General features: G+C 41.3%; 2 protein-coding genes across 5 annotated transcripts in view; one reads left to right on the top strand and one right to left on the bottom strand.

Moving 5' to 3' along the window:
- The first annotated feature begins 1,689 nt into the window (after positions 1–1,689).
- abi3b (ABI family, member 3b) lies at positions 1,690–5,142 on the top strand. The gene is made up of 5 exons (XM_020082932.2): positions 1,690–2,045; positions 2,157–2,324; positions 3,649–3,828; positions 3,914–3,975; positions 4,503–5,142. The coding sequence occupies exons 1-5, from the start codon at positions 1,899–1,901 to the stop codon at positions 4,975–4,977; spliced, it is 1,032 nt and encodes a 343-aa protein (XP_019938491.2). The 5' UTR covers positions 1,690–1,898; the 3' UTR covers positions 4,978–5,142.
- A 4,963-nt stretch (positions 5,143–10,105) lies between these two features.
- The window catches only part of mpp2b (MAGUK p55 scaffold protein 2b), a 38,042-nt gene continuing 22,870 nt past the window's right edge, over positions 10,106–25,277 (bottom strand). For all 4 annotated transcript variants that reach the window (XM_020083463.2, XM_020083464.2, XM_069517605.1 and 1 more), the window contains 10 exons: positions 20,573–20,725; positions 20,152–20,307; positions 18,673–18,900; positions 14,809–14,940; positions 14,268–14,370; positions 13,165–13,233; positions 12,904–13,065; positions 12,355–12,557; positions 11,844–11,972; positions 10,106–11,609 (listed from right to left, as the gene is read on the bottom strand). In XM_020083463.2, the coding sequence (XP_019939022.2) occupies positions 11,433–11,609; positions 11,844–11,972; positions 12,355–12,557; positions 12,904–13,065; positions 13,165–13,233; positions 14,268–14,370; positions 14,809–14,940; positions 18,673–18,900; positions 20,152–20,307; positions 20,573–20,725 (1,512 nt within the window). In that variant the 3' untranslated portion in view covers positions 10,106–11,432. The remainder of the gene's footprint in view (positions 11,610–11,843; positions 11,973–12,354; positions 12,558–12,903; positions 13,066–13,164; positions 13,234–14,267; positions 14,371–14,808; positions 14,941–18,672; positions 18,901–20,151; positions 20,308–20,572; positions 20,726–25,277) is intronic.

Here is a 25,277-nt window from a genome sequence, read left to right as displayed (position 1 = left end):
TGTTAAACTAAAGCAAAAGGCAATAGCGATTCACGTTTTCCAGACGTGAAAACACCTGAGTGGGAAATTGATTGTTAATATATAAACAAGATATGACTCCAGGTGGCGCTGAGCACAGAGAAAAGGAATTTTCAATAAAGAAATAAAATCTTTTATCCCCTATCAATAGACGAAGATCCTGCTGATTATGTCAACTGAACTTCGTGTACTGAAGCAGAATCAGTCACACCCAGGCTGAAGGAAAGCTTGGATCCCTCTCAAAGTCTAAGTAAACTTTTATCAGAGCTTTAATTGAACACGAGCTAATCATTTTCTAATTAGTCATATAATAAAAGGGTAAAAGATCAGCACGACTTGGTTTGCCCAATATTTGGATATTTGGCAACGCTGACATTTAATGGAGGAAGAAACAGACGAATTTCACCAAAAAAAGGCAGAACTGGAGAGAAAACGTTTGAATGTATTTTTTCAGGTACTTGGTCACAATTGTAAATAAAGATGGACAACAAGACACATCCCCCAGAGTGAAATACACAGCGTCTCGATCGCTGCCTGGTAGCTGGCTACAGTACGGTACATACATTCTGCCTCATCCATGTTAGTGGATGAGATATGATCCAAATTAAAAGGTCAAAGTATTTACTTTAAATCACAATAATGTATGTTCAGGTATTATCTTTTTCTAGAAAGTTTGGTTTTAATTATTTATTCGATGCCATAAAAATGGGGTGAGACTGACTCACGACTGCTGACTTATCGGTGGGTCGCTACTGCTCAGGCTCCACATGCACAAGATGGCGGCGCTCGTATCTTGGATATTTTGGCTTCATATCTGGATAGTGAGAGGAAGTGGAGATGCATCGTACATCTTTATATACAGTCTGCGTTCGTAACAAGTGGACAATTGGAAAACTGGAATCAGGCCCATGTGCACTTTGTGGACTGCATTCACACTCACAAACACGCAAACACACACACACACACAGTCGAGGATGCCCTGAGCTGTTTTCACATGATATCCTGGACAACACAACACATTTTGTAATCACACGTAAAACATCACCTATGACCAGCTGCTGCTGAGTTTAACTGATGCTGAACATTACCAGTCAGTGTTCCCTGTTCGTCACCACCATCCAATCCACAACCGCTGCCTGACTCAAGCCACCGACTGGAAGAGAGCAGAGGCCAGCTCAACGACACCACCTTCAGTCAGGGAGGGAGAACAGCAACAACAAAAGACACAGATAGATTTTCAAATTGTGACTCTGGGTTATAACAATCATCATCATCAGCAGCAGCAGCAGATACCCCAGAGAGCATTGAGAGATGTGCGCCTCTGTGCAGCACACTGCCCTCTAGTGGATATTATAAATAGTACACAAGGCTGCAATACACTCTCCTGGTATACGACTGAAGAATTGATCATTTATAATATTTATATAATGAATCTGTGTCTAACAATAGACTGTAACATTATGTAATAAATCGCCATCATCAAGAACAACAACCAGAGTGCATAGAGCATGGAGAGCGTGCGTTTCCCTGCACAGCACTGCCCTCTAGTGGATGTTATAAATCGTGCCTGTCAGACACTCTCCTGATTTCATACAATATATTGTATGAATCATGTTATTGTCAGTGTCAAAGAACATTGTGTAAGACATCTTCACCATCATCTTCATCATCAGACAGATGTTGCAGTAGTCTCAGTGCACGTCCACCTTGTGCAGCCCTGCCCTCCCTCCAGCTGCTGAAAAATCTTTACCCTGCGGAAATTCCGCGTTCACCCCCCTCCCACCTCTTCCAGCGACTCTCTGCAACTCCCTCGCCGCAGGTAAACGGTGAATTCGATCTGCGAAATCGGCTCCGAAAGGCTTTAAACACCAGCTGCGGCCATGACGGGAGAAATGACGGAGCAGAAGAAGTTTTCTGAAGTCATTAGTCAGATACTACAAACTGCGCCAGACGCGAGGAAACACCTTGTTGACAACCACAGCAACCTCCTGCAAGTGGCGGACTACTGCGAGAGCAGTTACCTCCAGGTGAGTGGACAACATGAGAACTTCGCTGCTGCTTCATCGTCAGAACTTCATTTAGTTTTTAAATATTTTCTCTATTTTACAACCTGTCCTGTGTGGTTTTGTATTCTGCAGGCAGAGGATCAGGCCAAGGCTATAGATGAGTCCAAGGCTTTGGCCGCCCAGGCTCTGGCCAGTGTCACCTACCAGATCAACAGTCTGGCCACCACCGTGCTGAGGCTGCTGGACTCTCAGGCCATGCAGATCAAAGCTATGGAGTCCTCAGTCAACCTGCTGTCACTGGTGAGCAACACCTTTCACCTGCAAGCACCAGGGCCCTTCACAGTTGTTTTAGGGGCCAGGTGCTCAAGTGATAAAAGGGGCACCCGTTCTATGCTTTCTTCTTCAGTCTGTCTGTCAGCAGGATTATGCAAAAACTACTGGACAGGTGACGGTGGAGGAAGAAGTCATTTAATTCTGGTGTGGATCTGGATCTGGGGAAGGATCAAGGAAATGTTCACTTCCTTGCAAGATTTTGCAACATTTTTGTAAATTTTTCTGGGAATAATTCATGGATCTTGATGGGAAAAATCTGGATTATTCAGGGAACTGGTGTCAGTGTATGGAATTTGATGCAGCTTGATTGATTTAAAGTGGCCTATTGGACCTTGGTGGAGGTATGCACTCCACTGAGTGTCATTTTTGTTTGTTTCTTTGTTAAATAGAATCAAACCACTCTTCAGATTATCAGGGAAGAACAAGAAAACACTTTTGGTGCGGCTCAGAGGGCAGAGCAAAGATTTTTTTCTCACTTTCTTAAATGATTTTAATAAAACATTTATTAGTTCGTACAATTGGTGCAGATCCAGATAAAATGCGGATCTAGAGCATCTACATGTGGTTTTATAGAGGAACTGTTTGGCCTTGTCAGGTGTGCTCTCTACTTACTTTAAAAATTAAAACCACATACAGTAGCACTTGTTGACTACGCATGTATTTATCTGAGTACCCATACAAACGACGTGACGATGTTCAATACTCAAACTACCAAATTATGAATTCACAGAGACGATGGTCTTGCAGTCACTATTTCTAAATTGATCTACAAGAACAGGAAAGAGTGAGTGGTCTAAAAATAAATGATTATTCAAAATTGATGAATCTTTACACAGAATTGAAAAAGACTCTGAATAAATAAAACACTAAACCAACAAATCTACTTCCTAAACTACAAATGACGCCTTTGGTCAGTTGCACACAATCAGGCCAATTATGTAGTAACACTACAACTGAGCTCTGCAAAGTTACTCCTGAAAAAATTGGCCGTGGGAGTCAATAATGGATGAACAAGTAAGACTTTTTGCAAGAAAGAGTTAAAAGTAACTTTATGGCATTAAATACATTTTATTTAAGGTCTTTAATTAGTTGCATGTAAATAAATTGAGAAAAAAATTGTTTTACTGTATATTTTTCATAACTTTTTAATCTGTGCTCAGTTCTCTTGCTCTGTTTCACGTCAGCAACTTGTTACATTTTTGTCCATGCAGTAACTTTAAATGCATTTTGAAAGAAAATTAATCTGCCCGTGTTGTAGACTGAGGCTGGTTCTCCCTGTGCTCTGCTCCAGGCTGCAGCTATCCACTTTGAGAAGGTGTCGAGGAGAGAGATTGGTGTTTATACTACAGCCAAAGAGAGGAGTCGCTCCAGGCTGATGGCTCTGCCGCCTTTAGGCAAGGAGCCAGAGAGGAGCTACTCAAGGGTGCCAATATCCTACTCTGTCTTGGACTCTATTGGACACAGTTTTAAGGTAAATCGGAGATTACATTGAGTGAGAAAATTGAACACAGCATTTACCCCATTCGTTCTTCATCTTCATCATCTTCTCCCCTCAGGTCTTTGAGGAGCAGCCCAGAAAGAGAGCAGACAGCATACTGAGCACTGCAGACATCTCTGTGTACGTAGACACAGTCCACAGTTTAATAACAACACTAATTATAATTAAACTCATTACAGATAAGTGTTATATGGGGATAATATCTAACATTACTTTCTAATTGGTTCTGCAGAAATAGTTCGACAATTTATGTTTTTCTTAAGCTGTTTTCGGATATGAATTCCAGAAAATGTCCAGGAAATTGGGTCTGTACATTTTTTGGTTTTCACCCATGAAGAAGGCAGCAGGAGATTGTCTGAGTCAGTCGCACTCACAGCTACGGGAAACTGTCTGTAACATTCAGCTGAGGGGCAGCAAGTAAATAACCTGAATACCTGAAAAGTATTTGTACTTTGTTGCTTCCAACCTCTGCCTACTAGTAGGTTCAGAAGGCCCCTACTCGTCCATACGGACCATACGTGTGTTCATTCACTGGCCTGTTAACAGTCCAGTCAGGTGAAACGTTGAACTATTCCTCTAAGAATCTACAGGATGTTATTATTGCTCACAGTAGCTGAGGGTCTATTTTCTTTTTGTCTTTTTTACAGAACCAGTCTCGGCATCGCCGTGCCTCCACCGTCAGTCCCCACCTTGCCAACCGCCACCAACCCCTCCAACGTCAGCCTGCCCCCTGCTCCTCCCCCGGCCGGTGGCCTAGACCCCGGCCTGCCTGCCCCGCCGCCCTTCTCTTCCTCCATGGACGACAGCCTCCCCCCTCCGCCCCCCATGACCTCACCCACATGTCTGCCCCCGCCTCCCCCTCCGCCGACTATTGGCTTGTCGAACGCAGCCTACCCACCTCCTCCACCTCCCGCGCCCGTGTCAGGGGGCGCTGCCCTCCCTCCTCCACCTCCCGCGCCCGTGTCAGGGGGCGCTGCCCTCCCTCCTCCGCCCCCGCCTCCGCCATCGTCAGGAGCTGGACCTCTTCCCCCTCCGCCTCCTCCTCCTCCAATGTCAGGAGCTGCGTCTCTCCCACCTCCTCCTCCACCACCTCCTCCACCACCTCCCCCTCCCCTACATTAACACACAATATGGGTCATGATGTTGGATGGTTTCACTTTTGCGAGAGTAAAGCAGGTAACAAGTCTGAGCAGACATGCTGGGTCTTTGCCATCAGATGAAAGTGTAAAACATATTTTCAGGCCTGTTTTGACATCGACATCATGTGCAAATAAAAGCTGGAAATAGTCTGTGTGTCGGTTTGACCTCGAGCTGTTTCATCTGTGTTGAACAGCACAAAATGAACCTCAAATTATATATTTTTCCTGGTCCTGAAAATCCTCCTTCGCACTGACACACTGCTGCGTTGAACGCTGCTCTGCTGAGCGTGTTTCAACAGCCCCTGCACTGCATTCCTGAGAAACAAGCTCAAACAAGGATTCTTGCATTTTCGTGTTATCAGTTTTTTGTGTCCTGTAATGTGATTTCCCTTCCTTTACGTCTTTGTGTTATTACAATATTTCTTCATCAGTTTCAGTGATATCAAAAGCTGGCGGACTTTTACACTGTCACTCTGCTGTGTGGTGAGCACTGTCAGTGATGGGAAGTTGTTTATGTCAGGTGCCTCTTTAAACAGGTCAATGAGGCTATAAAATGTGTGTTGCAAGTCAACACTCTGCTTGAGCCGCGCTACACGGCTGCCACTTGAAGGTAAGCTTCATTTTCAGCATGGAAAATATCACAATAGTCAGGGACAACTTATTAACTCATTTGCTGTACTGTACTTTATTGTGTACAGTATCGACAAGCCTGATCACACAAGGCCTATTTTATATTCATCAACAATGCAGAGGAAATGTCTCGCTACTGTTTTATTTTACTGACGTGTTTATCTTTCAAAAGTTTAAATCTATAATCGTATATGTTTGCAACAGCTAATAAAAACTAAAAAGCTTTATCTTCCAACAGTTGTGTTTCCAGAATGCAGACAAAGTTGTCATTGTGAGAATAAAATCTACGGCTTGTCACATGAAAATTACAGTTTTGTGCTATTTTCACACAAACAGTCATTATGTCAATCTGTTAATGTCGTGTGATGTGAGGATCCAAACAGAGCAACGCTGACAAACAAAGATTCATAATCTTCAGATTTAAAATCAGATCTAAAAACCATATTCAGAAAATAAAACTGCCACAGTCCTTTAATATTCTTCTGTTGAGTAAGTATTAGATTTAGTGAAATTAAATTAATTCTGTTTACTTCATTGAATGCATGTTATTATGGTATTTAAGCTGTTCTTTTATTTCAGGATTCCCATGTGCTTTGGTGTCGCTCTGTGGATTGTTTGTTGTCATTTTGCAAAGAAACGCAGAGAAAGCAAGGGCTGGCCCCCCCGAGTCCCAGTAACTCTCTGTCTGAGTACATGTCAGTCTGCCTCCGTGCAGGGTGCAGCACTGTTTGGGTCCTGTTCTCCTCATTTCTTTAAAGGTTCAGTGTGTAGAATTTAGTGACATCTAGTGGTGAAGTTGCATGTTGTAGCTGAATACCCCTCACCTCACCCTCCCCTTCCAAGCATGAAGGAGAACCTGTTGTAGTATTCAGTTGTCATAAAAACTCAAAAAGTGTTTAGTTTTTCTAATCTGGGCCAGTAGACATGGCGGCCTTCAAGTTCTCTCACTCTCTAATCAAACGTATTCACTTCTCCTCTTCAGCTCGAACCCCCGTCGTACCCAGACCCACCGCCGCCACACGCAGACCCTCCAGCATCCTCAGAGCAGCTCTGCTCCTCCTCGCCCTCCACCTCCTGCACTTTAAACCCTCTCTACAGTCTGAACATGACTTACTTTTTTTTTTTGATTACAGGGCAACCTTATGGAATTGAAGGATCAATAGAAGTCTGAGCTTGTGAGATGAAGCTCATGAATAATTTAAAAACGTGAATATGAGCATTTGTAAATGTGCATCAAGACTGTGAACGTGCATAGAAAATCAAAAGTTACTCAAAGCAGACTGAAAGTAAAACAGACACAGGTACAATTTCATTTCATTGCTATTAAAAACGAAATCACATGGGGCTGGGATTCGAGTTTTGCATATTGTAAATGTACTTTCTGCTTTACATCTGTACCCAGATGTTTAAAAAGCAGAGGGGTTTTTTTTCCTGTAACTTTTAACTCAAATTATTTTTAGCACACATTCACAACTTTGCTCTAGAACTGCAAATGTCTTTGCATTCTCTGGTGCTGCTATGCTAAGACAGATTTTGAAAGTCTATCCGAACATTTCTAAAATCTAAATCATTTTCAACCTTATTTGAGCCCTTACAGGTTACAGTAACCTTCAGTGCATATATGTGGTTATATGTTTTACTTGGGACTTATGTTTATAGAATAAATTTGCTGTGTCTTTAGTAAATTAAATGTTTGTACCTGTGCCTTTTGTACATTATATAAATGTATGTTTTGACAGAGGTAGGAGGAAATAATAACTAATTGCACTAATCAACGTGTTTTAATAATACTGGGGCTACAAAATGTATGTATTGTACAAGATTAAGTAATTTATATTTTAATGAATAAAGTTAAAAAAATAAAGGTAAGAATTCAGTCATCACTACTTAGGTGGAATATATAATTTGTTTGCTATCTATCAGACACATCTATAGTGGTCTAACAGATGAACTCTGAGCTCAGTAAATAGTGAATGATGTCACTCAACATAAAAATATGTGAGATGCGGAGCGCACCAGTGAGTCCTGTGTCTTTAAACAATAAAAGAATGCTGTAAAACCTCCTCATGTTCACTTCCCCATAAGTGACACATTATCCTTTGCTAGCGACCCACAGGTCAGCACAGATTTTCTATGTTTTCGGTTCCTTAAATAAGGTAAGGATCATTACACTGTAAAAACGTTAGAATTCAGTTACCATTTAATTCTGCGTCATCAGATAGATTTGTTTGAATAACATGGATTCACAGATGTTTTAAATAAAAGTTGTCGTGAGCAGCAGATTTATAGGATGAAGGTCCACTGTCCTTATGTTACTTTACCTGCTGCTAACAAACTGTTCTAACCTGGCCTGTTGAACACTGCTGAGCCGCTTTCAGTGGTTTTAGAAATGTCATTATTGTTCCTGAAACGCAGAGGGGTTGTTACAGGTCAGAACCCTGTCACTGTTTGTTTTTTTAAACGCAAATGTTTGTTTCTGTTAGCTTCATGTAAATGCTGACATGTGATATTCAGTGACTGATCCACTGATTGTCTTTTTAAAAAAAATTCATTAGCTACAATCTGACACAAATTATAGTGGCTTGTTCATAACTACAAAACTAATTTAATCACATTTAAACATAATTGCAGTATCAGATCTATGTGCATTTTTGGAGGCGATATCAAAATATACATTATATATATATATATATATATAACAGATAGTTCTCCATTAAAGAACTATCAGTTTAACAAAAAATCATTTTTAGTAACATAAATAAAAAATACTTTTATTTCAAATGTAAACATAAATGCATCTTTTCTGCATTGTTATGTAAAATACGTTTTCATATCACCAAACAAAACCAACACAGATATGTCTGTTAAAAGCTCATATCGGCCAATTTTATCAGTCAAACCATAAATTGATGGGGCTCCACATGATTGCTTTGTGGATTTGAACCAAGATGAAAAAAAACTAATCCGATTCCTTTTTGTCCCCAGTAATGTCAGCATATTGACATAATCCCAGACATGACTGAGGTACTGAATATCTTTCAATATATGTAAGTAATGAAAGAAAATGAAAGATGAGTCTCTGAATGCAGGAGGGGATTTACTGACTTGAAAAGCCTTGAAAATGATTGAATCGTTTCTCTAGATTCCCAGTCTTGGTGGTGTCCATAGCTGTGGTACTCCTCTGCTTCTATCTTCATGCAAAAAAGAAAAGAGCAGCGTATGATGTCACCACACCGACGACACAGGATAACAACCCTGCTGCCGTGCAGCATATAGCTTCTTCAGAAGACGAAGAGGACAGACATTATGACAGATATCCTCCTCCCTACAGCAGCTTGGATCACCCACCTCCATACTCACTGGTGCGTTAGTCACTGTCTTTGGCTCGCAGCACAAAGATTTATCTGACCTGTTGTTCACATGGGAGAATCTTTTATCTCTGTCATTCTTTATATTGTGTCGCACAAAAATCAACATTGGTATTAAGACTGAGTCACACATTCATTTAAAAGTCTTAATTAGCTTTGAAAGAACAATATGATTCTGGAAATGAGCAACAATTCTACAATCAGATCTATTGTACATCAACTAGAATTTCCGCAGTTTGGTTGTACGCCTCCCCTGGGAAAGTCAAATACATTTATCTGTCAGACCAAGAGGTCACCGTGAGGTTTGATCTCAGAAGTCTGATGGATTCATCCGTCTAAATGAGCATTTGTGACAAATGTGAAATGATCCTTTCAAGGTGTTCCTAAGAAAACATTTTCACGAGGCAAAAAAGGATTTGTGAGTGACCTTGACCTCCAAATTGTAATCAGGTCATCCTTGAGTCCAAGTGAATGTTTGTGCCAGTCTGATGTTCCTGATTTATCACATTCACAAGGACATGAAGTCACCATGACCTTGACCTTTAACTTCTAAAATCTAATCAGTTTATCTTTGAGTCCCAAGTGAAGAAATTCCCTCACGGTCATCTTGAGATATCATGTTCACAACAGAGGCATAAAAATCCACCTTTTTCACCTTCTTCCCAAAACTTAAATCAGAGGTTTGATTCCAATCTCAAGTATAAAACACTGGGATGAAAATTTTAACAATTTTAAATGCATTGTGTGTTATATGACTAAAAACACTGACTTACTTTGAACTTCACTTCCATGCAGTTTGACCCCAAGTTTACAAGCCTTTGGCCAGCGGGCTCCCTGCCTGCCTACGAGATGTATCCAATAATGCTGCCTCTGGCGCCTCCTCACTGAATGACACCCGCAGGACTTCTGGCCTCCTCCGCCATCACCTCACCCACCACAGACGACGACGACAGCCTCAGAGGTTCCTGCAGACACTGAACTCCATTTTTAACTGACCACAAACACTGAGGATGCACCTCCTGTTGTTTCTGTGTATTTTAACTTTTATTTAACATAGCGTGGATTTAATGAAAAAAAAAGAATTTGCATTAATATGAACTGTAGACCACAGAGTAACTTTCTGAACATTTTTAATTTTTATACGAACATCAAAACTACAGTGTGTGTACATAGTCATCCAACTGCATCTACTCACCAGCAGAATCATCAAAGCACCAAGTGTTTCTCTATGTTATACTATATACTCTTTATTACAATACAGTACTTACAAGTTTTAGGGAAAAATAAAATAAATATTAAATAAGTTGCCAGTATGATCTTTTTTACTCCTATTTTCTAAGAAGGAACATGTACAGTGACAGAAGTGAAAATATTCCTTGATGAAAAAATAGTGTTTCCTTGGCTTTCGAACTATGTTAAGGCAAAAGTAAGTATGACGAAGCCACTGATAAATATTTAACTAGTTCAAAAATAACAAGTGTGGTGTTGAGTAACACGTTTACCATCATCATACAATCAGTACATATTGTAGGCTACTAATTTGTTTTTTTTAATAAATAGGGTTTATGTGTTGTCAGTGCTACAAATATGACTCTGACAGATTTAAGCAGGCAGCAGTTGGACGCCTCTCACTGCTACAAACCAAAAAGCGTTACCAGTATCAGACAGGAAGTGTACAATCTAACCCACATTAAAGAGGAAACTGAGACTAGACTCTAAATGCCTCAACAAAGACAGTTTTATTTCCCACTGCTCTCACTGTGTTTTATGTGTATATATTTATGTATCAGTGCATGTGAGTAGATGGATTGCACGTATATGTTTTGTATATAACTATTGCTGTTCATTTTCAAATGAGTGGAGATACAAGTTAAAGCACATTTCTGAACACGTACAATCATACTTTATGATCAAATGGTAAAATATAGAGAATTTAATACAAACATGACATTTGGTATCTTTCCTCAATTTGTCCTAGTACCGATCTGATGTAAACATTACACTACATGAAGTCATTAAGATTTGAAAAGGCTAAAAAGTTTAATATCCTTCAATGTAAAACCTCCAACTGAGCATTTTATCTGCAAAACACACTCTAAGCCTAGTTCCACGTTTATGATGACACACGCTCACTCACACTAGTGCACTAAACCTCATCACCAGAATCCTTCTCAACCGATATCAATGATTATTCCAATTCTGACAAATAAAATACAACTTGACGTGAGGCTCGACAGCTGAACACTTAGTTTTTACAAAAGAAACGCTCTACATGAGGCTGCTCGTTTGCACGATAACGCGGCGCTCGGCCCTTCGCGACAGGCCTCCACCACCGATGTGCGGACACCGCCCCCCTGGAGCTGCGAATTTAAAAACCGTCCTCCGACCTTTGACCTTGTGGGTTTTGACACCTTAGCCGTTGAGCTCTTGGTGACGACTTTCAGAAAACCCAGCTGACGGGCACCCACTGCTGCTCTGATGCCAGTTTCTCCAGTGCCAGCCGTAGACTTCGGAAGGCTGCCTCCAGGCCGTCGTTTATAATGCAGATGTCAAAGTAATGTTCGTAGGCTCTTTTGATGCGCTCGCTCTCATCCACAGTCCTCTTTAGTTCAGAGTCCTGCAGGGAGAAAGTCAGGGGGAAGAGCAGGACAGTGAGACAAGCGAAAATAAATCTGATGAACAGGTGATTACTTTCATCACTTTAAGAGTAAACAGTGAAACTGCTGAATTGTCGTGAGTTTCCATATAACTAACTCTTTCTTTTTAACATTCAACGAATTTTCTTGTGAAGAATTCAGCCGAGAATGTAATCCGTGTCTAAGACAAAAAGAAAGTACAGAGTTCATCTCACCGTTAACTGTTTTGTGATGACTCCTGACTCTATTGCTGACCGATTCATGGCTTTAAGAACCTCAAAGTCGGGGGCTTCAATGAAAACAACGTAAGGCAGGAACTCTGACGTCCGCAGGACTTTGATAGCCTTTGTAAAAAAAAAAAAAAAAAAGGTAAAAAAGAACAGATGTATGAATGAGGTATAGCAATGGTGGGATTGTAGAAACTGACACACATTTTATGAAGCTGAGAAATTGATTGTAATTCAGCTTCTGTTTTTAATTTAACAAATTCATCAAGGTAATGTGTGTAAATAAGATTAGCGGGGTGTTTCAAGCGAGTAATGCTGATCATTAAGAGATTCCTTTTTGATAAATACTGATGATGTGCTTAGACTGAAAACTCCTCAGAGGCAATGAGCTGTACATAATTGGTTTGAATATAGAATTTCACATGTAAGTCATGTACTGTGGAAAACAAGTTTAGATGTGAAGTGAAAGAAGATGAGAGTGCATGAGAGCTTCCTCTACCTGCGGGTTGACGTCCAGGATGCAGATCTTTCCCGTTTCTATCACCTCGTGTATGGAGTTGATCTTCGTCCCATACAGGTTCCCGTCGTACTCACCGTGCTCCAAGAAACGGCCGCTTTTAATGTCACATTCCATTTCACTGCGGGTCATGAAGGAGTACATCTGGCCATCCCTCTCATCCACCTTTGGTTTTCTGGAGGTGACTGAGGAATAAGATAAATCCAAACACAGAGAAGGATTAGTATTTGATTTAAGCTTATCATATAACATAGTACTAAAAGTTGAAGTCCTCAGGGGGAATCTAAAAAAACATTATGATTTTAATACTTTAATTTAGCTTTAATTGTTTGAGTAAACACAGACACTTAAAATGCAAGGATGTGAAAAATGTATGAAAATACATGAATTTGTTAAAAATAATTAACAAAAATGTTTGAAGTACAAAATAATGACAACATTAATATTACAAGGTGCAAAGGAGGCCACAGTAACTGTAAGATCGATGGATGTTGTATGTGGTTTAGCGTCATGATGAATGGCTGCACTCACAGGGTATGGTGGTGCCGTACCGCTGGGGATCCGACACCAGCAGCTTGTTCTTCAGACTGCGACGGCCGACCCCCTGGGCACCAATCAGAACAAGCGTCTTCCTCCTGAAGGGTGGGACCTTGGCGACCTCTTCGTAGATCCGCAACTCATGCCGGTCAAATTCTAGTGAGAAACCAGTAATCAGGGAGATCGGCAAACTGCAATCACTCTGTCCAGTGGAGTTAAAGCGCAAACAAATTGGGATGTTATAGGTTTTTATACCTGCGTTCTTGGTGGTCAGATACATCATCTTTTTTTTCTTCTTGCCGCCCATCCCAGCACACAGAGGACCTGAGACACACAGCAACACACACAACACAATGAAACCTCCAACCTTGGTGCTCGTCTCTGCAAACCATTTCAACAAAGCCAAAAATTATTTATCATCATCAAGGTGAAAGCTCTGGGTCACAAGTGTTATAGGGAGACAACACCACTAGGTGGCAGTGTGCACTAATGTAGATGCAGCTATGTCTGGTGCCAGTGAACACCTGCGACTAAGGTCTGCTCTCCCTCGGTTCAACATGGCTGATTATTTGGCTGCTTCATGTAAAAAAAAAAAAAGGGCACATACACAGCTATGGGCTCAGTTGTTCATTTTCATGATGAAATTCAACTCATCAAGCTGTGGCAGGCAAATATTGTGACTGGTTTCTGTGATGATTTCCTCAATTTATGGATTAGATCAACAATTTTCTGACCTCCCTGTCCACAAGTATTCAAATGCTTTGAATAAACCATTTTGGCAGTTGGTATAATATGTGGAACACGTGCCAGCAGACAGATGTGCCCTCTGTGGCTCCAAGGACAGTACAGTCAGGCTGTCATTTTCCTCAAGTTAAGGGCAGGCTGTCTCCGACTCACCACCTGTTTTGTTTCTGCTGAGGACACTGTCCCCAGCAGATAAATCTGAAGGAACAGAGTCTCTTTTTCACCCCACGTCTCATAAGAGATGTTTATCGATCGGGTTTGTATTTACAGAGGTCTTATCACCTCTCCTCAATCAGGGCTCCTTCTCAGGGAGGGCTATTTGTGAATGTCAGGCCCTGCAGCTTAATAAGCAGCAGATTGGATCACACCGCCTGAGTCACGATGATGCTCATTACCAGTTCTCCACTGCTCGCTGGAGGAGCAGAGCAGACTGGTGAGGATTGAGGGAGGTGAGAGGAGGATGAGCGGCCAGCGCCAGATGAAACGCTCGTATGATATGGAGAGGAACAGATGTTGCCTTTGTTGCCGGTGTGTTTGTGCAGTGAGGAGTCTGTGTAGAATCTGCATAATGAGGAGTGCTTCTCCGCTCGGCTGCGTGCCGCTGAGAGGTGTACCTGTGGTAGCAAGCTCTAGATCTCTCTTCACAAAAGCTTTCCTCTTCTCCTCGAGGAGCTGACTGGGAATGAGGCCTGCGCTGCCTCCCTCTATGTGACAGGCCTGTGATGGAAACACACATGTTCACACAAACACAAAAGAATAGTGATCAACTTAACAAAGCAGAGAATGCTTGAGCAACCTTTCTATACTTCGAGAAAACGCTCAAAAGCTTGGAGTTGAAGATGTCAGTAATCCATAACCAGGTGGATGGATATAGTTTGAAATGGCACACGTACCCAAGTCACAGAAAAGCCCTGAATCCTCTTAAAATCAGGTAACAGCCATTTTATATGCAAACAGCTTCACTGACATTGTAATTTGTATTTCCCTTATTTCTTTATACATTCATTCAGCATTGGTTTATTTATTTCCTAACTGCTTTATTCTCATGTGTTTCTATTTGGTGTGTATACATGCGTTATTTCTACAGTTGCCCATTGTGGCTGTTATTGTTTAAAAGCCAAACACAATGGTGTGTAGCTGTGTAGGAATACTGACCTGCCACCAGTTCAGGTCCTCCTGGTTGAAGATCTGCAGAATGTCTCCGCTGTTAAAGCTGAGACCCGCCTCCTTACAGGGAATCAGGTTATCGTGAGAGGGGTCGTAGTCAAAGTGACACTTGACGAAGGCCTGAAAGGAAAAGGAAAAGAGGAAACATCCATGTCAGAGACACTGTGTTTGTAACATGAATTGTGCACTTCTGCTGCCTCTGCTGTGGATGTGACCTGTGGTGGATGTATTGGGTGAGTAAGTGCCCATCACTATGAAACAGCCTTGCCCACTTTAAGCCTACTCCATCTGTCGCCTCACTTTCCCGACATCTCAAGGCAAATGGGATTCAGCTCATAAACCAAACTCTGAGTCCGAACCCACACTGACAGGACGAGAAGTCTGAGAGGCAGACGGAGAGAGGGAGAGACACAGAAATAGAGAGGGAAAGAGAGAGAGCGCCAAAACATGTAGTCATGGCAACCATCCCCTCCCCCTAGCACTTGATGCCTTCTCTTGTACTGATCTGATGCAAGCACACAAAAAAGCCCTTACTGTGTGTGTGTGTGTGTGTGTGTGTGTGTGTGTGTGTGTGGTCCAGGTATAACATATGTTGTGGAGACCTAAATCTATTATGGGGACTTGTCTTCCTTATGGGGACAAAAAGCAAGGTTAGGTTTATGTTCAAGTTAAGTTTTGGTAAGGGTTAGGTTTAGGTTTAGGTTAGGGTTAATGTTAATGTTAAGTTTAGGTTAAGAATAGGTAAGGGTTAGGTTTTGGTTAAGATAAGGTGAAGGTTTAGGCAAGTAGTAACTATGGTTAAGGTTATAGTTAGTATCTAGGAAATCAATGCAAGACAATGTAATGTCCTCTGAAGTCACGGAGACACCACTGTGTGCGTGCCTGTATTATTCCCCTGAAAGGACGTGCTGGGTGGACAGACACGCAGATGCACAATCACAGTCTCCATCGGCCAAAGAGATCTGTCCGCTCAGTTTAGTCACCAAGCCGTGGCGGAGCTCCAGGTGTGAAACGCAGACCGCTGGATTACATTCAGAGAGAACTTTTGGGAACAACTTTAATCAACGCACAGCACCACGTCCACCTACACAACTCTTAACTATGTGAGCGATGAAAAATTACTCCTTAATATCTCTGACAGACAGTCTCTATTTAGTGTCCAAGGAGACACTTTGATAAATGGGGCTGACGTGACAGGAAAAAGGAAAACTTTTACCCTCTGGTTTGACAAAGCAAAAGTCTATAGACTACATTGTGTGGAGAAATCTTCATACAGAATGTTTGCACCTTTTAAATTCACTCTTTTTGCGTGAATAAACCCCAAAAATTAGGATATTAAGTTTATTTGAGGACAATTTTTCTTTTTTCCTTCCTACTTTCTGCAAGATTGGAAAGTAGGAAGGAAACACAGCTGGAAACACAAGTTTTACAACAGACCACGTTCCTGTCCTCAGACACAATCATCCCAGCTCCAGTTTTGGCAGATTACATGCTTTCATTTCATTTTCATGCATTACACTGTTTGTCTAGAGGCTGAAAGAATTCTCTCATCGCTCCAGCTAATTTAAAGCCAAAACAATAACATAAACACAGCAGGGGCCTGTGGCGCTGTGAGGCTGTACTCAAACACAGCAGTGCTTTGAGCTACATTGAATGCTAATGCTAGAATCCTTTTTCTTATGGAAACATATCCAGTAATCGTTGAGACATTTCTCTCAGAAGCACAAATGTCAAAATCGCTGGTGCTGGCGGAAAAGTCAGGGGATCATCAAAGTCAGTAGGACGCGTCCTCTGGGCATCGCGGATATCTGCACCACATTTCATGGGAATCCATCTGACAGTGGCTCATATATTTCACTATGGACAAAGTGGTGGATGAATATTGCTACCATGATTGCAAAGGAATTTACAGTGTAAAACTCATTTTCACTCCCAGAAATTTAGGTAAAAAGTTTTCAACCAACAGAAATATATAAGAATTTACTAGAATTACTTCCCTGTGATTGTATTCCTGAACCAGCCACTGCAGTTTCAGTCTACAAACATTCTTTTCTATGACTCATGGGGTCACGTTGACCTTTGATATCATGTTCACGAAGCAAAAATGTTGTGAGAGGTCATAGTAACCTAGACCTTTGAACACAAAATCAGTTTATCCTACTGTACAAATTCTAAAGAAGTTCCATCAAAGCATCCTTGAGATATCATGCTCACAAAACTGGGATAAACGGACAGGCCGACAACCCAAAAACAAAATGCCCATGACTACACTAATAATTGTAGCACACAAACCATCTCTGTTTTGTTTCCTGTAGATTATTCAATGGTATATTTTGGTCTTCATCAGAGCTTTTTAAATTTGCACTGATCCTCCTTTAGGCTCATCAGTCATGGAGCCTTGAGCCCGACACTTGTCTGGCTGCACCTTCTGTAAATTGGGTCACATTCTCACTGTGACGAGCCTCCTCTGGCTCTTATGAAGCTATTGTTCATTATGTGGCATACACCTACAGCCAGAACGCCAAGCACACGTTCAGCTGTACAAAATACTGCACTGAGTCATTCCCTACAAATATTTAATAATGTAACGAATTGTGAACAGTGAATTGTGGATCACACTTTTTATCTTGTTCTTGACGGGTTTAAAGTTTTTAGCCTTGATGCACAAGCAGAAAAACACTCTCGCCAAGCGGCCAATGTCATCTACAAAGTCCTGCTATAGAAATAAATGTACGAGTGTTGGCACGGTGTACAAGGTCGCAGGATGAATGCCAGCGAGGACAGAGAGCGTTGCTTATTGACTGATGAAAATGAAGGTAACCTTTCAAACTCATCATAACCTTTTGTACAATATTTACATCAGGATTGGTGTTTAAAAATGTTATTCTGCTTTGAAAGAGCTGAGATTCAGTATGCACAACGTGGTGCGCACACACAGCACATGAGCCACACACGTATGTATTCACACAATTATGGGGTTTTGTGCACATGTCAGATGTTGAGACAGATCATTTAAATTCAGATTATCTATTTGCCATTTTGGGAAAAAATTAAAATCCTTGGAGAATAGATAGATAGCATGTATGCATGTGTGTGTGTGTGTGTGTGTGTGCAGCAGTGAGTAATGGAGAACAGGAAAGAGTGTATGCAATATAAAAATTAACTGTCTTCTGAGTGCGAGAATATTAAACACAAGCAGATTGTTTGGACTTTACAGTGAAATACGTATTAAGAAAAACACTTGGACAGGAATACAAGCGTGGACAGCTGCACAGACAGATTTATTTTCAGATGCGCCGACAGATGATGTCTTCAGCCCAAACCGAAGCTTAAATACAACCACAATCACTTTGTTCTGTTCTCCCTTCTCCCTCCTCTCTTTCTTCTCCTTCTTTTCTCCCTCCATCTTTTACCTTCTCTCTCACAGTCCATCTTTCACATGGCTGTGCTGTGTGAGTCATGCACGCTATCTCACATCAACAAATCTGAACTCAGGACATTTTCCTGAACATTTCATCTGTAAACTGAACCATTTATTGACATTTTCTGGAGGGGCTGTGTGTGAGAATGCAATTTCAGGTTCAGTCAAGACTCAACGCTTTAGAACTGAATTTTCTTCCATTGTTTCATACTTTCCTGTTTGTTTATAAACTTAATTTTCCTTTTTTGCTTTAGTGATACATTTCTTGGTTTTCATGTTTATTTGTGAAATATTTTCTGTATCTTTTCTTGGTGCCCTATACCTGAGTGGTTGGTACGAGTTGTAACAGTGTGTGTAACCTGTGTGCCTGTGTGACTGCACAGATGTGAAGCACCATGTGTTGCTTTGATTCATGTATCCTCATGGCCCACCTGTCTTGGTGTGTGTGGCTCCTGGTAGCTGGGCAGGATCTTCAGCACCACGCTGCCGCTGGCCTCCTTCAGCATCTCCTGGAGCACTTTGTGGTCATTGCCCACCTCTTTGCCGTTCACCTCCTTGATGATGTCGCCCACGTGCAGCAGACCTTGCTGGTCGATCATGCCCCCGTGGAGGATCCTTGCAATCACCAGCTCGCCACTCTCTACTCGAAATGTCACTCCCTATGCAAACAGGCACAGTTCAAATATCATTTATTTGTGGTCAACAGAAATTCAAACTCTCAAAGTCAGATGAATTCTCCCGTGTCAAAAACTTTGGTCGGCCTCTCGCACAGTTGTAGCATATAGTTTATGTCTGGAAGCAATTACACAGGCAGAAACAGAAAGAAGGAGATAACGGGATTCTTACAGTAAAGTAATCAGAGTGTAGCTGGTGATCAATTCACAATAAAGAGGCCTCAAATGTAGTTTGCTTTGCAAAACAGCAAAACTAAATGTATGCCCAGAGCCTGTAATGGCTACAGGATGAAGCTGATCCCAACGTGTCTTAAACTAATTAGTGAAATGGCCTCTAGATGTTGGCTGCAAACATTTCCAACTGTTTTTAAGTAGATCTTTAGGATTAAATACAGATACACTACAAGGGGAGTTTGCTTCTTTGACATGTAAGCAAGCCTAATTTGACCAGTCTGTGTTGTTGAATTTTGAGTTCACTTATGCTGCCTGGGATAAAAATGAGGATTTTCTGGCACCGGTGACATGGTGACGGGAGTTATGTGTCTGATAAATGCCAGTAATATATGAATGATTTTGCAGAGGCGTCAGGGAGTTTGAGTGGAGAACACAATAAAGCACCTGGTCTGTGGTGAAAATTAACTACTTGTCAACCTAGTGCAATAAATCACTCCTGGTTTGTGCTACAAACAGGTTCAATCTGACGTATTCCTCCTTTAAACAATCTAACAAAATAATCCAATCACACTGAGTGCATCTGCTTCTTCCGTTGCATAAATCAAAGCATTTATTGGGGATGGTAAAATTAAGAGGAGCTTTATAGTAATTAAATAATTACATGTGCAGCTCTATAGAAACACAATATATTCAATAAACAACTGTTGACTTGTGTCAAACCCAAAGAACCTCAGTTCATTGTTGCGTTTTAATTGAATCATATCCATTTTACCTGTGGCTTTGCCCATCTCCGCTTTATATTCTGGGGAAAATTAAAAAGGAAAAACACACTGCCAGCCAGCTGCTTTTACCTTCTACTGTTTGTATTGGTGACTCGTGACGAATCATGTTTATTCATGGCCGTTTGCTGCTTAACTTAACTAAATCTTTAAAACGTAACCTCATCCTTGAACATGATTGCTTCACACTGTCATCAAACTAGGTCTTTTTTTGTTATTCCTCTGATTGATTTCTCAATTCCCTATAGTGGCAGAAGGTATATATCAAACTTAGCAGACTTACCAGGTGCTCACCGGACACCTTACGGATCCCCACCATCCTAACTGCATCTGGAGGCACCGGCTGGTTGTTGAGGGCTGCGTCCATGAAGGAGCAGGGGCTGGGAGGGGGGGTCTCATAGTTCTTGGATGCCACAGAATCATGGGTCTCCAGGAGCGACTGTGATCGAACGACAGGCCACACAAACACACAACACTGGTGATGATGAAAGAGGTGGCAACATGCTGCAGTTCACAAATTACATGGTCTCACTCTGGTCTGTGCACGGACTATGACACAGACATTATTGTAGCTCTGAATCAATTAAACCACGGCATTGCATCATTAAGCATGAACCTCACTTTGAAACGTAATCAAAGATTTTTTCCTTGCCTGTTAATTAAAGCTACCGTTTGCTGCAAGATGTAAGTTCTGTTAACCCTACCTGGAAGTGGGGTTCCTTCAGTATGTTGGCCAGCTCGTCGGCGGCCTGGCTCCTCTGTGCGAGCGGTCCAAGCTCCTTGAGGATGTCCTGGACCAGCTCCACGTTGTTCTCCCTCACAGCCTCCAGCTTGGGCTCCTCGAATCGCTCATGGGCCTGGGATTTAAAGAATTGAAAACAGATTGCTTACCTCTCCCACAATAAAAGCCAGGATTGACTGATTACCTAATAGTGTGTCTCTGCTTCTAAAGGTTAGGTATGTTGTCTTCAAAAAATAATTCTTAACTTTTAGTTCCATTCATGCTTCTTCTCAGTGAATAGCACCTAGCTGAGTTACAATGCAATGTTTTCTGACTTTGTTTGATTTAAAGGTCACAGGAGCAAACAACAAAAACAGCCGAAACCAAGCCCCTACCGAGGACACAGTCTGCACTCATAAATCCTGACTGAAAGATACAAAAAACAAGAAAATAAAGCACAAACTTGAGTCAAATCTTTGGCCCTGTAGTTTTTTTTTGTGTGTGCGGTGAAGCATTAATATTTCAGGGAACATTCATTTTTCACTTTGCTTTCCTCTGCTGCTGAGGACAGAGGAGTCTCTGCTTATTGGACAATGCTTCCACACCTTTGGTCCAAGGTCACAGACACAAATTAATAGCTTCAAACTTTCCTGTCTGGTTTTGATGCATTTTCAATTGAAGACCTGGATTTACGTTTGTGATATTTCTGCTCTGTTTTTGTGACAAATTTATAATATTCAGAATAAAAACATCTTAAATTTCTATATAACAATATCAATCCATCCATTATCTATACATTGAGCAAGGCTGGGGTGCAACTTGGACAAGTCACCAACATATCATAGGGGAAGCATATGAACAACCATTGGACTGTGGGAGAAAGCCAAACTCCACAAAGAAAGCCCCAAGCCAAACAGAGATTTGAACCATCTTGCTGTAAGGCACCTCTGTGCCACCTTATATGAAAACTAGAACAACCATCATATGGTTTTATGTCCCTGCCAACGGGTCAAGAAGGAATGAGGTCACAAACTCGGTTCTGTTCCTGCGTTATGTTGTGTTTGGAGAACAGTATATTGTCATAGTTAAAGCTGGAGCTGGTAATCACTGAAAAGCCAAGACACTCGCACACAAAAATACAACGATACATCTCACCCTCTCCCATCAACCCTCTTGCCAAAGCTACGCCCCTTAACATATGAACGTGCACTGCCTGACGACTGCTTCAAGCCTTCTTTTCTGTGACTTGCTTGCTGGCTTCTGATTATTGTCTCAGCTTCAGCAGCGTGTGTGTCTCTGGCTGAGCGACCCAGTCATGTGCAGTGAGAGCATGGACAAGGTGCATGCAGGCAGGCAGGTCTGTTAGTGACAGGTACCATAGGCCTAATATAATGACTGGCCTCAGATACAATTTGATTTCTTGATGGCTATGAGGACGTCAAAGGATTTCAACAAATACGATTTTAAAAAGTGTTTCAGAAACAACTTACAAAACCTGCCTTTAAGCTGACATTTGATGATTTAGCAATAAAATGCCATCACTTAATTTTTCATCTTATTAGACATTAATGTATACAGTATAAGCATGTCAAAGCCCACAGAACTTCATTACATATCAACCACTTTTCTGAACTACATAAAGATGAAGCCATTTACACAGTTTACAGTAGGACCAGTTGCAACAGCACACCAAGTAATGTTGTATTTTAAGACTGACATTATCAGGCGATCCCACTGAGGATTCGTCTTGTGGGACTAAAGACTAATCTGGCAGCCATGATGTTTGTTTGTCGAGGAAGAGAGGAAGAATCCCTGCTGAGAGACAGGATATTGTACACACACAAACAAACACACGCAAATTCCTGCATGTACACACTTCCACACAAATTACACACACATGGACACATGGATACATACATAGCACACATACCCACATAGACAAAGCTTTTTGATCATGAATTGAACACACACGAACAGTTCAATGGTACTGCAGCAGCACTTTGCTCATTTGGTGGTTCTGGTAGAATTCTTTCTAATCTGTCAGCCCCTGTCCCTCTGGACAACCTGCCAGCATGGTCCCTTTGCTATGTGATTACACTGCTTAGAAAACCATGGACAGACATACAAAAAGGAATGTGTCTGTTTTAAATGTGTTGGTCACATTTGAAGATAATTAAATCAAAATGTAAGATGACTTAGAGATAATCATGTTGAGTCCAATTATGCATTAAAAAGCAGTTTGAGGCTGTTGATAAGCAGCCTATCATTGATAGCAATTAGTACACAATTATTCTGCCAAGTACAACACAATCATTGGCTTTCTAAATTTTTATCACATTACAAGACACTTCTAGAAATTTCTACTATAAAGGCTTATGAGCACTGCTGTTCTCAGGGCAAAAAGCAAAAGCAGTGTTGTAATTGTATTTTGTTTCTCTGTGAGATATCGCTGATTTCATTGTTTGTGTTAGTCTTCTAGAACTTATCTTCTCTTTCACACTGCATAAATAAAATACTTAAAATAAAATTTAAAAAAATGTCACTGCTTTATAATTAAGCTTATTGTGACTTCCTGAGATTTTTTTTGGTGACCATTGCCTTTCTGCTCCTTTAATTTTCTTGTATTCCCCTAAAGTGAGGCCAAAGCATCTCTATCACCACCTAGTGGCTGGCTGCAATGTAGATTTTGCACACTGACACGTCAACTACACTTTTCTCAAAGATAGTTTCTGTCATGACAAAGATTCATGTTGAGGTGCTTTTTCTGGTAGGTTTGGTTTTGTTATTTGATGTGATAAAAATAGGGTGAACATCATGATTGACAGGAGTGATTGACTTATGATTGATCAAGTGTTTGTGTCAGTGGGACCTTGGTACCACGGCTCCATCTCCTAATCGATATATGAGGCAGACTCTCTCTCTAAATGCGTAAAATGGCAGCATTTGAATTCAGGATATATCATTTCTGGTTAGTGGGAGTTTTTTGTGGGTGGCTTGACTCGTCAGCCAGCTCGCAGTACATTTTGTGTTTTTAACGTGTGACTGGCCATGAGTCACTTGATTCACGGCTCTTAACTTCCAGTCATTCTTGGTTACCCCTGGATAGCTAAACACAATCCCCAAATGGGCTCCTGGACTGATGTTAGGCTGGAGTGAGCACTGTGTCTGTCTGAGAAACACTCTGTCCTCACTACCTAGTTCCTCCTCTCTTGAGTCCAGGGCCTGTCTAAGGTGTTGCTTAAATGCCAGGATTTGCTGCTTGAATACTGCTGTGTGACTGCACCACAGACCTCCTCACAGACACCTTGCCCCCCTAAGTGTCAGTTCCTAAGATGCAGGTTATGGAGAATTACATCCGCATGTCTTGCATCATTTGTGCATCATTCGTCCTTCTTCACCTGAAAGCAGGAACAGGCTCTTTTATTGACAAGAAGGACAAGACCCTTTGTCTCTGCATCTATTATCAAGTTCTCCAGTAAGTGAAAAACAGGCTCCAAATTCGATGCATCTCTTTGACATTGCTCCAAGGTGTTGGAGTTTTCAATAAACTGGACCTTGTCATGCTAATCACTTGGTCTGTGTTTAGGAAGGCCTCACCTTCGGTGATATTCTGGTCTTTTCTAGTTTCTTGTTTTTACTTTTTTATTAATGAACCAAGAATTTTTGTCTCCACTTTGTCATTGTGAAGCATAGATTGATATATAAGCCTCGAAAGCCACAACATTTAAAACAGTTGCTGTCGGATGCGCTGGGTCGTGCGCTTGGATCCCTTTCCTGAGAACTATGACCACAATGAATGAGATGAACTACAGAATATGATCAAGCTATTTAAGCATAATGATTCTGTTTCCACTCAATAAGCTAAATGTCAATAACTGGCAGGAAACTGGATAATAATTGTTACTTGCTTGGCACGTACAGAATTGCTAAATTGTTTTTCACAGGCTGTTTATTATGAGAATTGATTGTTTTGAACCAAATTATGCTACTTTACAAAAACCTTTTCTCATTTACAGTGTGAAAACGTAAAATGTGATGATTGGAAGCTGGAGTCAAAGACACAGGGAACACAACTAAAAGCAGTGTCAGGTCATTTAGCTTTCATAAGTACCTCAATCATGCTCATTGCTCAATGAGTTACAGAGCCAATCACTGAGCCTCTGCCATGGTCATAACTGATATTAATGGAGCACTGCAGAAGCTCTTTTGCATGATAATGCCTGTTGTCAATATCTGCTCATTGTGAGTCTAATCATCATTCACAGTCATTACATAAATGTGGGTTTGTAGTGGTGAGTGTGGTGCAATCAGCACAACTCACTGAAGTCACCATTTCCAGACATGCACTCGTGTTTCCTTACTCTGCCTCTGTGTCAGCGTGTCTTTTCCTCCCTCAGCACATGAAGTGTCTAAAGATCCACGAGATGCTATCGTCTTGCAAATCCTTTTTCACATCCTTCAGCGGAGCATCTTTACTCACAGCTTGCATCAGCACATTCAATATTTATGAGAGTGCTCATCAATACACCGGTACCACCATGAACTGCCTCAGACATTCAGAACAAAAACAAACACCGGTGTCATGCTCTTGCAGGCATTTACACTTACAAACTGTATTTCCTCGAACAAAAAGAAAGGCTGGCAGTCAGTTAAAGGACAGCTCTCCAATAATTGCCAGTGACATAAAC

This window comes from Paralichthys olivaceus, chromosome 21, assembly GCF_024713975.1.
Source record: "Paralichthys olivaceus isolate ysfri-2021 chromosome 21, ASM2471397v2, whole genome shotgun sequence".
In the NCBI taxonomy this organism is placed as follows: domain Eukaryota; kingdom Metazoa; phylum Chordata; class Actinopteri; order Pleuronectiformes; family Paralichthyidae; genus Paralichthys; species Paralichthys olivaceus.
Note: the sequence above shows the minus strand (reverse complement) of the source record. Positions and strands in the feature narration are given on the sequence as shown.